General features: G+C 42.2%; 1 protein-coding gene across 1 annotated transcript in view; it reads left to right on the forward strand.

The window, feature by feature from the left end:
* adamts3 (ADAM metallopeptidase with thrombospondin type 1 motif, 3) overlaps positions 1–18,538 on the forward strand; it is a 209,088-nt gene that overhangs the window by 153,917 nt on the left and 36,633 nt on the right. The window contains exons 11-16 of the mRNA XM_084055325.1: positions 675–788; positions 1,235–1,380; positions 1,801–1,976; positions 5,661–5,794; positions 6,193–6,316; positions 11,280–11,363. Of these exons, the coding sequence (XP_083911451.1) occupies positions 675–788; positions 1,235–1,380; positions 1,801–1,976; positions 5,661–5,794; positions 6,193–6,316; positions 11,280–11,363 (778 nt within the window). The remainder of the gene's footprint in view (positions 1–674; positions 789–1,234; positions 1,381–1,800; positions 1,977–5,660; positions 5,795–6,192; positions 6,317–11,279; positions 11,364–18,538) is intronic.

Consider the following 18,538-nt stretch of genomic DNA (forward strand, 5'->3'; position numbering starts at 1 on the left):
TTAGAGGTGAATATTTGCACATTTATTCACAATGTCTGTGCCAACAACCGCCATAAGAGAGCACCTGTCTGCAATTTGAAAATGGTCCTAGAAAAGTCCTCTAAGCTTAACACCAGAAACCCCCCCCATGTTTGCTGTACACATACGTTCACTGCTACTAGCGTTGATTATGTCATGTTTATTATTGTATTATTGTATGTCTTTAAATGTCTTAATGAATTGAATACACAGGACCACAATGGAAACAAGCCCCCATGGGACTTTTTGTGTAATCCTTTTAACAATCATTGTAAAATAGTACCTCTGTAGTCTGTACTATTTGCAAACTGTTAATAAAGTATTCAATCAATCAATCAGATGTATTAACTATAGGCTGCCAGCACATACGTAAATGTGCCCTAAATATTTGATGTTTAATCTCTGTATAGAAGCATTTCGGCTGATAAAACCTTATGACACATATTGTGTTCTTTCTTGTCTGAAGCCCAGGTGTGCCTTTGAAGTAACAAAGCACCTACAGAGTGGGATGTGCAATCACTTCAATTTCCTTCAAAGTAACGTTTTTTTTTGGCCACATTTCCACCCCGAAAGTGTGACCGTACAGTACCGGTAATGCTTGGACATGTAATCCTCCTTCCATGTCAATTTCTCTGTCTCTTTTTTTTGGATTTCAGTTCCGGACATTTGACCCATGTAAGCAGCTGTGGTGCAGTCACCCAGACAACCCTTATTTCTGCAAGACCAAGAAAGGTCCTCCCCTCGACGGAACAGAGTGTGCACCTGGAAAAGTGAGTTTCATGTCTTTTTTGTCTACTTTTCTACCCTGGAACGAAATGAAATCCTCAGCGTTGCATAAACTCCAAAGAGTGTATAAATGGAACCAAATGAATTAGTACACTCTTTGGAGTTACATTAACATGATGAGGGTTTTACTTTGAATAAGTAATTCTGTAGCTGACTCTGTCTCTCTCTCGCGCTCTCTCTCTCTCCAGTGTTGATTTTGACAAAATAAATCCTAATTTTACACTTGGTTGCATGCTGAAAATAGCTACAAGCTACAAGCTCACAACGCGTCGCAGCGCGACGCGTTGTGAGCTTGTAGATCTGCCATTTTCAGAGCACAACACCCGACACCAAACATAAAATGTCTTGTCTAGTTCTACTGGATCTCATCATTTCTCTCTCCCCCTCCCTCCCGTCTATCTGCCTCTATAACCCCTCTCTTCCTTTGCAGTGGTGTTACAAAGGCCATTGCATGTGGAAAAACCCTAACCAGGGCAGGCTGGACGGTGCCTGGGGGTCCTGGACCAAGTACGGTTCCTGCTCGCGTTCCTGTGGAACCGGCGTCCGCTTCCGTACGCGCCAGTGCAACAACCCAGCGTGAGAACCCAACACCAAATAATAATGTGGTTCTGTGAGGCAGTGTGAAATAAGTATTGGAGCGTAATTTCTTTATGTATTCTTAAGGTATACCTTCCACACTATAGGCCTACTTGCATTACCGTGCACTATGAGTCATCTACCTGAAAGCCAGTGGTTCTCAAAGTGGGGTATGGGGACCCCAGGGGTCCTTGAGGGGGTTTCAGGCTTTTTTTAAAAATACTTCAGCTGTTTAAGAAAATGTCGGGGTCCTTCACATGAAAATGTTTGAGAACCACTGATCTAAGATGCGTAGGTGCTCATTTACAACACGATTTACAAATACCCTATCGATCTTGTTTTCTCCTCAGAAACCCCTTTCATTGCTTCATCCGTTTTCTCTGTTGTGCCTTATTGGTTCATGTGTTCCATTTCCTCAAGGCCCTCCAATGGTGGCCAGGACTGCCCCGGCGTAAACTACGAGTACCAGCTGTGCAGCACTGACGACTGCTCCAAGCACTTTGAGGACTTCCGCGCGCAGCAGTGTCAACTCCGCAACCCTCACTTTGAGTTCCAGAGCACCAAGCATCACTGGCTGCCCTACGAGCATCCCGACAGTAAGCCTGCCAAAACCACAGCCTGCACAGACAGCTTCTTCTTCTTCGTGTGTGTGTGTGTGTGTGTGTGTGTGTGTGTGTGTGTGTGTGTGTGTGTGTGTGTGTGTGTGTGTGTGTGTGTGTGTGTGTGTGTGTGTGTGTGTGTGTGTGTGTGTGTGTGTGTGTGTGTGTGTGTGTGTGTGTGTGTGTGTGTGTGTGTGTGCGTGCGTGCGTGTGCCCAAGATTTTTCTAAATGTTTGCAGATTGGCTATTTTTCAAATCAAACTTTAATTTTATTTTCCAATCAAACTTTATTTATAAAGTCCTGGGTTCGATTCCCGCAGGGGGGCGTTGTGGGCACTGGGGGCGTGTCTTCTCCTCCGCGTCATCAGTGCCCATACCCTATGTGGGGTTGGCGAAAGAGCCTACTCTGTGTGGAGTTTGCATGTTCTCCACGTGTCTCCTAGGGTAGGTAATACCCTCAAAAACATGCAGTAATCCTGGTCGCTATACCGCCTCCCCAAAGACAGCTGGGGCGCCTGATGGAGGGGAAAGGAACTAGTTTGAATAACGGGTTCCTTCCACACGCTACGTCTAACCGGGGAAACTCCCCCCTGTCAGGTGACAAGAAGCTCAGTTGGCTCTCATGCATTGAAGGAGGCATGAGCTCGGCTCTGGGCTCCCTAGGCTGGCGGGGGGAGTGTAGCGCCCAGGTTACAAAATCCTGGGATAAAAGAACATTTAAAAAATGACCAAAGTGCTGTACAGGGTAAGACAAAAAACATCGGCAAGAAAGTATGCAAGTGCAACAACAACAAAGCCACACGTCACACACAACAAGCAGATCAAGACATGAACTTAAGTGTGATTAAAAGCTAAAGAATAAATGTGAGGGATAAGAAGGGATTTAAAAGCTTTGATAGAATTAGCACCCCTACTCGTCAGCCCGGTTTCGGGAACTTCTAAGAGCAACTGGTTGGCTGACCTCAGTGCTCTGTGTGGGGTGTAGGGCTCCAAAAGTTCAGACAAGTATAAAGCGGGCAGGCCGTGCAAAGATTTGTAAGTAAATAAAACAACCGAAATTCTGAAATTGACAGGGAGCCAGTGCAGAGCAGCTAAAACTGGGGTTATGTGCTCTCGCTTTTTTGTGCCAGTTAGGAGGCGAGCAGGTACAGTACATTTTGCACCAGCTGCATGCGCCTGAGTGAGGACTGGTCAATACCGGAGAATAGGGAGTTGCAATAATCCAATCTGGAAGATATGAAAGCACGTATTGTCATCTCCAACTGTTTAGGTGGGAGATAGAGTTTAACCTTGGCTAACGTAATTGAAAGAAACTGCTTTTAACAACGGAGCTTACATGTTTTTTGAAGGTGAAGGTAATGTCAAAGCAGTGGCGTCGTTAGGGGTGGGCTTCGGTGGCTATAGCCACCAATGTTTTGTCCAAAGCCACCAATAAATTTTTTTTAATTATTTTAATTATATATCTATCACCCTAACCTAACCCTACCCCTAACCCTAAAACCGAAATAAAGTAACAAAAAACGGGGGAAAAAGCACCCTAATCCGCGAAATCCGCGAAAAAAATCGCGCGCGCGGGAGGAGGGGCACATGCACGCGCGCGCAGCGCGCGTGCATGTGCCCGTTGCCTGCGGCGCTAAGCCCCCGACCTAGTAGAGACCTAGCGACGCGTCTGTGTCAAAGGTGACACAAAGGTTTTGAATGGCTTTAGTATAGTATAAAATAGGTTTTTGAAGTGGTTAAATTGTTCCTCATTTTGCTGCGGACCCTCTGGAACACACTCAAGGACCTCTAAAAATGCTTTTACAAGTATACACTGACCAAGATACACAGGTTGACATGCGTACAAATATACAATACTGGACAAAACTCATAAAAAGCATACTGACTACCGATTTTACTCCAGGTAGATTAGAAGTTTCAAAATCTTAAGAACCTAACAAAGTAAATTCAACCAATTAAAAACACCAATTGAAAACATCTACTAGCGAGGACTTGTGCGGTAATCTTTTTAAAACTCCTGAAAAAAATTATGAAGCCTCAGTTCGCTAAGGGGGGACAGTATATACAGTACTGTAGTGCAGTCAGGCGTTGGATGTTATGTTTAAGGGAGTTTTTGATCAAAACAAACTTTGAACAGATGGGAGATTACCAACAATACCTTTATAAAGGAAGATGTACCCGTGATTTCACCTGCATGAGGTTAAAGACTTACCAACCAAATGAATACGGAGTGCAATGATCCTGAATGCACAGTCTGAGATAAATCCCTATGCAGTATGATAGAGCAGAATGCAGGCGGGCGGGCAGACCACGTTACTATGGCGATATGCCCATATATAGGCAGGACACTATGACTCAGACTTAAACATAAACAAACCTGATTTGCCCACGTATTGGCATACAGTATATGGAGAGCCGGTTGTCCAGTGCCACTATACCCATATATGGTCATGTGCATGTATGGGACTTAACGACTTCAAATTCGCCACGTGCATCGGCAAGGACGCAAGTCGACCAGAGCCATATAAGGAGAGTTGCATCACCTCCGTTCACTTCATCGGGCCAGTCTCCAACAGAGCCTTCTATTGGCGAATAGTGACAAAGCCTGAACCTGAAGTTTACAGAATGTACTGGAGTCTATGAGCGTTTGTCACTGACAAAGCCCCATACAGACACTATGATTCAGACATTTTGGTGCGCGCGTACGTGCGTGGCCTCCTGAGTGATGAGCTCTGTCAGTGCGGTTCAGAGTGTGACAGGAGCTTGAAGAGCTCCTGTCGGAGGAATACACCCAAGCATTAAGGAGCTGATGGACGTTCCATGCAGGACGTTCCGTGCACGTACAGTAGAAATAGCCATTTTCTTTCCAGTCTGTGTCTGTCATTTATGAGTAATAGCTTCCATTGTCCCCCCTTTGCTCCATGAGCCTGTTAATCTACTGCGGATCACAGCGTTGTGCTTGTATGGGTCCTGGGGATTGTAAAGATCAATAACCATTAATCTGTCAAATCCAAAACGCTCTCTCAGACAGATGTAGCATTTAGAAGAGACTTTTTTGATATCTAGGTGGGATATCGTGGTAACTTTAACTTGCAAGATAATAATGTGGTGGTTATCTGTAGCTGAAGCCAGAGGACAATAGCCACACCGTTGTAAATGTTGGCTTCACATGCATCTCTGCCCATCAGAAGGGTCTAAGGAAACACAAAAACACAGCCATCTTAACTCATTCAGTGCCCAGCTTATTTATGGAATTTTGGCTCTGAGTGCCACAGCTAAAATTCATTGTAAAAAAAAATGCTTAGGAGCCGAGATACAGCCTTTTTCAGTAAGAAGTTAAACAAAGAGTGAATGGAGCAGCAAATCTTCAAATCATCATATCTTGGGTTTTGAACATGTTTTTCCAAAAAATGACTTTGACGTCATGTGGCGCACGGGGCATCAGGCCACGTGACGTCTTTGACGTCACGTGGCACTGGATGAGTTAACAGGCTATGTTGAACAATTTAGTGATTCTAAAACGTGTATCTATTATAATGAAAAAGTTCTTAAACATACACACTTTGATAATATGAAAAAAAAGCAGTGGTGTGGAGCGGATATTAGAAATATAGCCACTCTTTTATTCCATTGTTTCATTTTCTAATACATGCTTCCCATTTCTTTCCGGCCTTGATTCAGCCAACAAGAGATGTCACTTGTACTGCCAGTCAAAAGAGACGGGCGACGTGGCTTACATGAAACAACTTGTACATGATGGGACACGATGCTCCTACAAGGACGCCTACAGTATCTGCGTACGTGGAGAATGCGTGGTAAGAGTTCTCAAAGCCATCAATTCAATGAACTACTGACATTATTATTACTATTGTGCTATTGGAACGTTAAAACCAGCAAAGGAAAACCATAGAATGTTCTCAGACCTTGCGTGCACTCGCGTGTGCGTAAGATAGATGGTAGAGAGATACAGTAAGATTGAGAATAATCTAAACTTTATTTTTCTGTGAACAGATAGATAGAGTATGACCTTTCCTTCAACTACGTTCAGAATGTTGTAGCCAATCAGTCTTTAAGGAACCAATACATAATGGAATCACCTTCGCTTTCCATCACAGCTTGTTGAAGATATTACAAATCCATGAACAAAGAAATGCATCTCTGCTCCCTCACGAAGGGTTCGCTCTTAACCGCATGATTCTGGTTTGATTCCCAGAAAGTGGGCTGTGACAAAGAAATAGGCTCGAACAAAGTTGAGGACAAGTGTGGGGTTTGTGGAGGAGACAACTCTCACTGCCGCACGGTTAAAGGAACCTTCACCCGCACGCCCAAGAAACCTGGTAAGCTCCCACATCACACAGCGTTGAAGGCAGAAACTGCTGAATGGAGATGTTTATGTGATAATGACGCTGCTCATTGCTGTAGTATCAGAAAAAGTGCCAGCACTCTCAGAATAATGTCTTTCGGGTATTTTTATTCAGAGAGGAAATTTGTAGCTGCGAGAGTGTACAAATGCAACCAAACTGACCCTTGGTTACCTTTGTACACCCTCAGCTCAGACTTACAAATGGATACATTATCACTGAGTATTTGACTGTGCAGTTGCTCTCTTTGTTCGCCGACTGAGGCCACTGACAAAACACCAAAAGATATTGTTCGCAGACTTTGAAATATCACACCAGCAGACCTTTTGCTGTTTACGCCAGCAGACCATTTACCGTATTTTGTAATTATTTTCCCTTGATGTATGCCTTTTGTGTCTTTATAAATGTACAATTTGACAATTTGTGATTGTTCTTGTGTGGGAAACAGTCATCTCGCTGGTGCCCATTCTTCAGGAAAGCAGAAAAACTTTTTTGGCAAAAACGTATTTTGATCGAAAATTAGATAATAGCCCAGTTAGACTCTTCACATACTAGAGTAAGTCTGACTTAAATGTCAGAGCTTAAATCGGCATGTAAATATGAAATGGATGCTTAAACATGTTGCTAAGATATACTGTAAGGTTAGAGCTAGCAACCACTAATTCAAGTGGTGTTTTCTCTACTTAAGAGTTTTAACTTGACCTCAGTTCTGTAAGCTGTAGTTTTAAAACTATTCACTCAATCTTATTAACCAATATATACTTGTGTTGCTATGATTACCTGCTTTCATATGACATGACAAAATGTAAATGAAAAAAATGCTAGATGACTGTCTCCCAGTCAAGTTTGGTCACATTTGTTTGTTGCTGTTCTTGTGGTTCTTATTTTACCCCTTAACCCATTGATACCTGGAACGCATCTGTGTCACTTTAGATGTCTTTGGCTATTCAAAAATAGCAGATATACAAGCTCATAGCGCGGCACCGAGTGCCGCGCTACGAGCTTGTAGATCTGCTATTTTTGAAAAATCGTGAAAATTATTTTTTAAATATTTTTTTAGAAGTTTTTTAGAAGTTGATGAAAGATCTTTTATCCAGACTATCGGAGATCTCTGCCTACCTATACGTCTGGTGACATCTACAGTAAAACCATGTAGGGGCTTGAACTGGGTGGAAACAATTCAGAAACGTAAACACAAACTGCATTGCGGAACCAATGCAAAGACTTTTGGGGCGGTCCTTCATATTGGCACGGTATCAGGATCAAAGCAGTGGGTGTATGGGCCGTTTTTTTGCCTGTTCCAGCAACTCCATTGAATTTAGATTTCCCCAGACGTGCAGTATCTGTACGCGGAGATCTCTGACCATCTGGCTACGTGAGACTGCTGCAGAGATGGCAGGCCTGAGAGACGGACAGTTGAAATTAGAAAGAAACAAGACCGGGTCTCATAACAGCATGCCTGTGGATCTGTTGACGGGGGGGTCTTATCTCATGAACAGCCCCCCACACACACATGTAATATATAATGTAATATATAACATACATACAGTATGAATGAAATATAAACACTGATGTCATAGACTGGTTGTTTCTCTAGGTCCAACAGTGGTTGGTTCTGTTTAGGCTGTGCGTCCGTCCACCAAAGTGTTTCCTCCCAACTGAAAATGCAAATGTGCTCGCCTAAAAACACCTCACGCCAACATGCAGCGCAGAACAGACACTCAGCGTCCATTGAAAACAACTCAAATGATATGCTGCTGCGCTCAGGAAAAAAAGCTCCGGTGGACACACAGCCTTAATTGTGACGTCCCAGTTCCCCTTGACCACTTTCACACTGATTACCAGCTCAGTGGTCTTGAGGTTAGAGTGTTCGCCCTGAGATTGGGGGGGTCGGGGTTTAATACCCCGGCGGGGTCATACCAAAGACTATAGAAATAGGACCCAATGCCTCCCTACTTGGCACTCAGCATCAAGGGTTGGATTGTATGTCCCTGTGACATACTAGCATCATGTCCTGGGGGTGTACTTGTGCACCATGGCTGGGGGCAGGGTTGCCAGATCTGCTTATTATAATTTCCCCGCAAGATTGTATTTGAAAATAGCCGATCTACAAGCTCACAACGCGTCGCGATGCGACGCGTTGTGAGCTTGTAGATCTGCTATTTTCAAATAACTGATGTATATGTTAAAGTGCTCGTGTGGCCCATAGTCGCTTCTTTTGGGCTGGTTTTCCTAGACCTGGTTGCTTGTTTCTCTCACAGAATCTGGCAACACTGGCTGGGGGATGTACTGTACTTGTACGTCAAGCTGCCTCACGCTACAAGAACAGGAGATAGGCTCCTGGCCTATGGGCCGCATGCCTCGGGAACCATTGGTTCCCAGTTACCTACAGTACCTACCAACTTTCACCCTGGCATCCCCGTTTTGGGCAAATTAGCGAAAATAGCCGATGTACAAGCTCACAACGGGTTGCGACGCTACGCGTTGTGAGCTTGTACATTCATTGGCTATTCATTGGCTATACTGTCTGGTGTACATAGTGATTATAATCAAGGGGAGGCTGGCCTAGACCATGGCGTCGCGGTCTAGGCACCCTGGTTGAAAATCCTTAATAGCAGCGTGTCGCGGGTTCGCGTCCCGTTCCCGACGGCCTTTGCTGCATGTCTTCCCCCATCTCTCTCCCCATTCTTCCTGTCGTCATACTTTCACTGTCCCTCTCCAATAAAGCAATAAAATGCCAAAAACAAATCTTTAAAAAAAATAATCAAGGGGAGGCTGCTAACTTTACAATCATTCTTGCCATAGCGGCCAGTCCATTCATGTTAGAGAAACAAGTGCTTCCATTATTCTGCCTTATCTCTACACAGCACTGCTTTTCATTGTTGTGACTTCTCACCAGCGTGCACATTAGAAAAGCATTAAATGGAGAGATTAACTGTAGTATTATTATTTTTTGGCATTTGGATTTCCTAGTTGGAACTTGGAAAAGTATGCTATTGTCCTCTGGATTGTCCTCTGGATCCACACGTAACAGAAGGAAAAGATACCTCTCTCTCTCTCTCTCTCTCTCTCTCTCTCTCTCTCTCTCTCTCTCTCATACTGTATATGCACGCATGCATGCGCACACACCAAGATGCAGTGACCACAACTCCTCCAGGAGACATTTGGCTATGCTTTGTGGACTGGTACAAAGATAACTGACTACTTACTGCAGGGTCAAACTGAACACGTGGAGGGGGTTTCTTTTTTTGGCTGATGTATCTTAACATTAACTTTAAGCATGAAGCGTGTATGAACGATGCTGTAATAACAAAGCCAATGATGAAAGAGTTTAATTACATCCCATACTGGTTTCTTGATGCCATCTCAAATCCTTTTTTCACTGCTTATGGTCCACAGATACGGTAACAGAGACTTTTAATGCGAGCTGAAAGGTTTTTAGTTTGAGACCATAATGGGGGAAAAAGAGCTGGCATATTGCTCAGTTGTACTGCATGCATTATTGCAACATTTAGATCAATGGTTCTCAAAGTATTTTATTTCTAGGTTCTCCATAACTAACTCTGAGTATGTACAAATATGTACACTCAAAGAGTTACAGACCTGTAAGGGTTCATTCGAACCACCACAAGGATCCTTGAGGGTCCCTGGACCCCACTTTGAGAACCACTGATGAAGATTGGTGTGTGAAGGCTTCGATACACCGTGTTTAAACTGTGATTGACTCACCATGGTAACTGCCCGTCTCTAACAATAATCACTCACCTTTTTTAACAGGAAAACAGTTAAGCAAGAGATGCCATAAAGACATCCCTATGTTGGAAAACACAATATGCAAGTATCCAGTGTTACTGAGCCTCTCACAGCGTCTTTTATGTCATAGTGTTCTCTGTTTGTTTGATTGATTGATTGCTTGTAGTTTGGGCAGATTATTAGATTAATGACTAACACGCTGTAGAAACATTGGAATGAAGAACAACAGCTGTTCCTGTTTTCTTTTCCGTAGCACTGAGTTGTCCAAAGATATCATGTGTTAGATGTTATTGTCCAATCCCGTCTATCACAACACAACTGTCTCTGGTTAATGATCCTATCAGCTTTGCTCTCATGAAAACTGTGTGCTGTGTCATGAGTATTTTGTTGTTGTCTGTCACCAGCAACAGTCTTCAACTCTATTGAGCAGTCCTGAGAGTTATTGCAGCTTTAGTGCTTGGGGTCAAAAATAATAGTGGGGTTAACAGACCTATACAGCTCTGTGTCCCTCCATTGGTAGTGTGATACCACGACTGCCCTTTTGTATCTGAGAGATAGACTAAAAAGGAAGCACACACTTAGTGCTTTATGTGCTGTACACCTCTGCACAATGTCTTTCATTTAATGATTGTGTGGGTGAATGCAGTGCTTTCCTTCACTAATGTGTCATCAAATTCTACCGTAATTTCTACCTGCCGATCACCTGTTGGTATTGGTTGCAATCATTGGCTATTCTCTCACAGCTGAAAAGTAGCCCTGCTGTTTCTGCAATTTTGTCCAATTGCTGTTTTATCTTTGTGTGATACAGATCGTGCATCTGCCACTTTTGCACCTGTAGTTCACATCAGGTGAACTCGGGGGGGGAAAGAGTGCCGGGCTGCCTTCATAATCACCCCCCAAGCGACTCCAGTGCTTCCGCAGTATAGGCGACAGTGGTTTTGGTGTCTGCCTGTCAAAGCTAAATGGCAAGTAATAATGGCACGGTAGCCGATTGCCCGGCAAGTGCCTACTGCTTTGCCATTCAGCCTTGACTACATAATTAGTGTGCTTCAACTATCTTCTGACGCAAGTTGTTATGATTTCCCCTACGCTATGCAAATGAAAAATGCCTCTGGGTGACATCGTCGTAAGAGTCTATGACAAATGTGCAAAAATAATAAAATAACTGGTTCGTTCCGTTTCAAAGGGAAGACGAGAGGAGCCTTCTTCTTGCCCAAAGGAGCTCGAAATGTGTATCTGAATGAAACCGAGGATTCTAGAAATGTACTTGGTGAGTCAGTGTAGGTTTTGCAGCTGGTGGACATCCTTGGCAAAAAAGGCAACTTTGCAGCTCTAGAGAGCAAAGCTTTGTCTACCATGCCACGTTTGAAATATGGCTAAAGGCCTTCTCATTCTGTTGATATTTCATTTTCTAATTGCTTAACCACTTAATCCCTGTATACTTTTTTGACCGGGGTTCCCTTAAGTTTTTTCCCCTATTCGCCAGATCTCTTTGGTGAAAATAACAAATGTCCAAGCTCACAACGTGTCCCAATGTTGTGACATGGTAGATCTGCTATTTTGACCGAATGTTCGCCTATTAAGACATGCCCACAACAGGGACGCTAGGGTTCATGTGGTTAACTAATGAATGTATGTTTTCATAAGTCACGTGTACATTTCAGAGGTTAGATATGAATGAGGAACCTTTATGTCATGTTTCAATTCAACCATCTCTTCTAGGCTTCTGTGGCCAGGAGAGAGCTGCTGTAAATATGCATACACAGTGATTCCCAACCTGTGTATTACATGGTATTCTTTCTTTAAAACCTGGAGAAATGTGTTTTCATTGCGATACCAAACAAATTTTACTTAAAGTATACTGTGTTAGTTCCATTGATTCAAGCCGGAACACAAGAATCGATTGATAGATCATAAAAATAAACATGCTCTGAAAATGCACGTGGCCCACCAATCTGACCACTTGTTAAGTGGTCAGATTTAAGTGGTCAGATGGGTGGGCTGTGAACGCTTTTATAAGATTTTCAAGGGATCAAGACCAGGTTGGGAACCACTGGCATATTCTATAACACTGTGTGTATTTTTGTTTTATTTTTCTGAGTCTTCCAGCTTTTGTAGAGCAAAGTGGAAGAAAAGCCTCTGGAGCATGTGTGATGTCCACCTCTGCAAACGTGATGATAGCTGTTTAGTTTTTTTTGACGCTCACTCACATATCATTGTTATTATCTTTTCTAACCCTCGTTACTTCCGCTGCTGCTGCTGCTGCTGCTGCTGCTCCTGCTGAAACGCGTGCAAAGGTTACCTTAAGATGTTTCTCATTCCACCTGGCGCTAGACATGTGATCATCCAAGAACATGAGGCCTCCCCTCAAATTCTTGGTAAGTGTGACTCTCTCTCTCCTCTGATACTTAGTCATGCCAAGACACAAACAACGCAAGCAAAGGCTGACGTGGGATGTCCATGCGTTCTTGACCTTGCCATCAATTACTTAGATCCTCCTTGTCTAGCGGTTCCGGGAAGGGCGGGTAAACACAGCGTCATAGACCGATGTGTGTATCTGAATCTATGTGCATACCAGTAGTCTAATGCAGCGATTAGGAGCCCACTGGTGGGCTCCTAATCTGGTAAAAGTGTGTGTGTACACACACAGATCAGAAAAGCTACCTAATTGGCCTTTAATAAATGTATTTCAATAATACCGTGAAAAGGTTCACTTTCATTGTGACACAGATAAATAAAGTATACTACGTTGGTTCCATTGAGCCAAGCCGGAACACAGTCGATTGATTGATTGATCATTCAAATAAACATGCTCTGAAAATGCACACGGCCCACCCATCTGACCACTTAACACGGCAGCCGATCCAGAAAAGACCACTGGTCTAGACTACTGTATGACCTGCAGCCACTGGTCATACATTGACCAGTGGCTGCAGTTGGAGGAAAAGGAAAGTTGGAGGAAAAGGATAGCCTGGTAAACCCTCCCTCCGGAAATCTCATTTCAATTCGATTTCAGAAAGGAGTCTGGTCTGAAACGCCTTCCTCCAATAATCGCTCTGCTCAGCGAACCGACGAGCCTATCAGCGTCGTCGCTCATTGTTCTGTGATTGACAGCGACAGTTGGCCAATCAGGTGGCGAGTTCGAGTGAGCCCGAATGAACCCGAGTGCAGCCTGAGAGCCGCCGAAAAAAGACGAACGGCAGCCATTGTTGTTGTCCGAGTGCCTTCACTTCTTACTTTCAGTTTTATAACGCTTTCAAACTTCTTTTTTGAGGCACGGAATTTACTTATAAGATATCGTTTGGATAGAATTTAGTTGTTTAACTTCATATATGTGGTCAATTAATCATGACAGAGCCTATTTAAAAATATAAATTTAGAGAACCGGCAGGGGCGGGGAGTGACACGCATGTATCCCAATAAGGCAACCTATTTTCGGCATGGCCGTCCCAAAAGTCCCGTTGCGTCACATAGTCTGGAGCTCGTCAAAATGAACTGCTCATTGGCTGAAGGGGACAACGGTATTACTCCCGCCCAACTCCAGCCCACAGCGATTATTGCAGAAAGGCGTTTCAGACCAGACTCCTTTCTGAAATCGAATTGAAATGAGATTTCCGGAGGGAGGGTTTACCAGGCTAGGAAAAGGAAGGCAGACAAGATAATTTGTATAGCACGTTTTGACAACAGGACAATTCAAAGTGCTTTACATAAACCATTAAGCAGTAAGACATTAAGACACAGAACATTAAGAGACTGCAAAATAAACACATTATAAAAGGACATTTGAATACAATAAAGATATTAAAAAAAGAAAATAATTTGAAAAATAAGTGAACAAAATGAATGAAAATAATTAAAATAACCTCAGTAAAAGGCAGCAGCAAACAGAAAGGTCTTTAGCTTTGAATTATAACAACTGAGAGTTGTAGCCCAGAGGTTGTTTTCTACAGTGTTTCCTTTCATAGAAAAGCCATTACAAAAGTTGATATTTTAAAGGGCAAAATGTTTTGAAGTCTGCCTTTCACAACACGTTTCAGTTCAGACAAATAAATAGAAAAATACTGCTTTAATTCCCCACCCACCCAACTAATTGCAGGAACTAAAATAACAGAATAATCCCTTAAAGGAACCGGTCTTGAACATTATAAGGTTGCCAATGCTTTGTAGTGCAATAGAGACCAAAAGAGTAGCTTGAGGAAGCGTTCCCTCAGTAGCTCATTAAACAGGCCTGCTAGAAGAAGTCGTTCCACCATCGTAAAGGATGAATGAGTTAGCTGATGTTTTGTTTTTAAACTGTGGAACACAGCAACATCCTTTTAACTCTGGAAGTGAAATACTGTATTTAGCTACATCAGAGACAAAAGCTCAATTAATTTGGGAAAAGATGTAAGGCTGCAACTAATGATAACTTTCGTTCGTTTTTATTCAGCTGAATCGTGAAGCACACGGTATTTAAAAAAATGTCTTATTTTTTTATGCATCAACAAATCAATGTGAAAAAGATGTAATTGAAACCCTTTGTACTACTCAAATCAAATCATTTAGTTTGATTAAATGTCGCGCCCCTAGAATTATGTTTGACCCGCATGGCTCAATGGCAATAGTTATGGTTTTGTGGGGTTCATCCCTGCTGAAACTGATGTCTTTGGCATTTCTGGGAAATGCATTTATCAGCAGAGCCCACTTCTCCCTTCAGTTAGATGTTACCCAGCTGGAGTTCTCGGATATGACACCACCTCCCTTTCCACGGCTATTTTAGGTGGTTCACATATTTCTTGTGGGTGTTCTCCGACCGCTCTAGGATTGACAGAACGATTTTTAATGCTGCTGCTGAAAGCGTGAATGCTCTTGACAGTTTCCTGTGAGGAATCAGAGAATAACTTATGCAAAATTATGTAAAATGGATCATGATGCAAAAAAAAGAGGCTTTTCTGAATTAAACACGGGATACACTGTACTGTTCAACAAGGGCATACAAATGTGTGCAGTGAACAATAAAACAAGCATTATGCTTATCATGCATTGCTGCAGGCTTTGCTGCCTGCAGCAATGCATGTTAAGAATAATGGGTTTTAAGGGCTGAGAACACTAGACGTTTCCTTGATGGGGTGAGGGCTTAAGGAAGAATTACAGAATTAGAGTTAACCACTTCAGCCTCATATAAGATAAGACCTTTATTGATCCTGCTGGGGAAATTCAGGCGCCAAAGACAGTTAGCAGTTAAAAACGGATTACAGGGCATGGAAAAAAGAGTACTGTAGATACAGCATGATGGAAAGACAGTCAAATCAATATACTTGGTTGACCGTAGTCTCCCCCTATTGCCTATTTTCGCCAAATTTTGCATACAGTATTAGGACATGGTCAGAGTAGGGACGTTAGGGTTCATGTGGTTAAAGGATATATTTTCTTGATAACTCATTTTTCCATGTCAAATAGGATTAGTAAGACAAATTTAAGCAAGGCCATCCCCATGACATTTTCCCTCACAGCTGCACTGAATAATGTGTTAAATAAATTAGGAAAGGTAATAGGTTTTTTCTTTTTTCTTTTTTACTTTCCAAGGAAAATGAGCTCACACATTTCTAAAGTACGACGGTGATAATATGGAATTATTTCTTCCCTGAGCTATTTAAAGTATTTCCAGTGTGGTAATTTTCTAGTCTGGATTTATCATCTTAAAATGCACTTGGAGGAGGAAAGTAGTGTCATTGTAGATGTAGTGAGTGTATCTAGTAGGAGTATAATTGCCGATACATGTAATTGTTAGGTCACGTAAAAATATTTTTGTTATAGCTTGCTAAATTCACTTCCATTTGTGGGGAAGTTAACCTCTGGAACTATAAAACACAAACAATTTTGAGCCATAAAAGCAACCAAAGGAAGAATTTTTTTAACCACTTAAACCCCAGCATCCGTATTCTGTGTAAACCTTTTGAATAAAAGAAAATAGCAGATCTCCAAACCCACAATGTGTGTAGAGCGAAAACAGAAAAGTCATAGTATAGAGCCCAGAGAGACTAAGGGTTTGAGGGTTTAAGTGGTTAGCCATGGTGGTCAACCCCTTTGAATAACCCCTCTAACCTTTAGCTTTATCCTGGCCACTGTAACAAAACATTTATTCTCAAATAGGGCAACAGTTACAGTCGTAATCAAACTAATCAATTTTAATTGATCGATTTAATTGAATCGAGTTCATCAAAGTAATCGATTTCAAGTACACTACGTGTTGTGATGCGACGCATTGTAAACTTGTAGATCAGCTATTTTCACTATTTTAGCATGACACCATTGTGCGAGGAAGTATAAAATAGTGGTTAATCAATAAAAGAAAATATTATTATAATTTTTTAAACGTGCTTCTTGGTTATTCGATTAAGAAAATAATAGATTATTCACACGTATTCACAAATATTCAGTTAAGTTGAGTGCAAAATTCATAGGTTCATATGTTCGGTATTTGTAGTTATTACACTGGCCTGAGTCCAAAGAAAGAGAAAAGAAAGAGAAAAACATAGGACAAGACAAAGAAGACTAGACTAGGACAACATGAACTCAGTCACACTGTCAGTCAGTCACAGCATTTCTCCCTGGAGAAAGGGGGCCGGATGATGGACGTTGCATATAAAGCCAAAGTTGACATTGCACTTTCCTGTGGATGTTGGCCATTTCTTTTGATATGTTTGACGGCCAGGCAGATTGCATAACTGAACAAGTGTTCGCTTTTTGCAATTAACTCAATTGAGTGGCAGTTTTTTTCTGGGTTGTGAATACATTTAGTTATATATTGGGTCTACTTGACAGAGAGAGATGTGACCTCATAACCTGTCCTTTCCGATAAATAGTAGACAACCTTCTTTTTTTGTCCCCGACAGGCCGAAAGGCATGGCGAGAGAGTATGTTTTACCCCCTGTCCGTCCGTCCGTCTGTGGACAGCTAATCTCCCGCACCGTTGGCTTGATCGCAGTGAAACTGTGCACACACACTCCCTGGATGCCAATTCAGAACCTCTGCCCCAATTTTTTCACATGGCCCTGTTATAGCGCCATCAGGAGGCCGCTTTTTGCTAAACACATTTTTTCACAGTATTCCTACATATTTTGTCCAAACATCACGCAAATCGGTACACAGTATCTCTATAGTCATTAAACCAAACGGGTCTTTCAGATTTTTCATATTCCATCCTGATTGGCTAAAAATGGCTTCCAAAGTTTGCAGGACTGCTCCGTTTTCAACAAAATGCCTCAAATTATGGACACAGCATGCAATTTCCATGAAACTTTGCACGCACATTTCCACTATGCAGAGGAAGAAATTCCACTTGAGATTTTTCTAATCAGCTTCATGGTGGCGCTATAACAGCCCCATTCGTGTTTTTACCTATAACTGCACCAATCTGTGTAAAACGTTGTATGTGCACTCCCTAGAGGTCAAGGAAAAACCTTTGCCCTGCATTTTTCACATCTACCTTTTATAGCGCCACCAGGAGGCCAACTTATGTAAAACATATTTCTTTACATTACTCCTTCCGATTTTATCAAAATTTCAAGCAAATCGGTACACATGATCTCTATAGTCATGTGATCAAGACTGATCCGTTTCATTTTTCATATTCCATACCGATTGGCTAAGATTCACATCTAAAGTTTGCAGGAGTGGCCATTTAGAACAAAATGCTGCAGATCATGAATGCAGCGTCCGATTGCGGTCAAACTTTGCACGCACATTCACACTATGTTGAGGAACAAATGCTACCATTTTAACATTGGCCTGTTATAGCGCCACCAGCAGGTCTAATTTAGCAAAACATTTTTTTGGAACAAAATTCAAATCCTCAAATCATGAATGCAGTGTCCGATTGCCTTGCAAGACCTAAGAATAAATGGTACCCTTTTTACATTGGCCTATTATAGTGCCACCAGGAGGCCACAATAACCTACCTGACCTGGCGGAGACCTGTGCTCCGAGGAGCACTTTTTCTAGTTTCTTCTTTTTTTTCCTATAGTGCGAACCGTCTAGAACAGCATTCATTCATAATGTATGTCCTCCAATGCAGACAATGATCCACATATATTTGTTCATGGGGGGCATGCACTGTTTTAAACACCCCTAGCTAGATAGGCTATATGACATAAATATGGCATGTAGCCCATAAACACAGTGATGCACCGAAAAACAAATTATGTAAAATTATGCACCGACAACAAACAATAATTAAAATGAAACACAAAGAAATTAGGCTATCAATCAAAGCACTAGCAGACATGTCAAGGCACAAAGCCTTTATTATTCCTGATAGTATAGACTTACCGCTTAACACATTAAAAAAAAGTTGTCCATACAGAAACACTACCACAGTGATCACACCCTCTATTCTTAGTGATACGGACCTGAGTTGCAACTGTATTCGGTCTGCTGTCGTTTCCTTGCACCGAATCTCTTCGC

This window comes from Gymnoscopelus microlampas (genome assembly GCF_963454915.1).
Source record: "Gymnoscopelus microlampas genome assembly, chromosome: 4".
In the NCBI taxonomy this organism is placed as follows: Eukaryota; Metazoa; Chordata; class Actinopteri; order Myctophiformes; family Myctophidae; genus Gymnoscopelus; species Gymnoscopelus microlampas.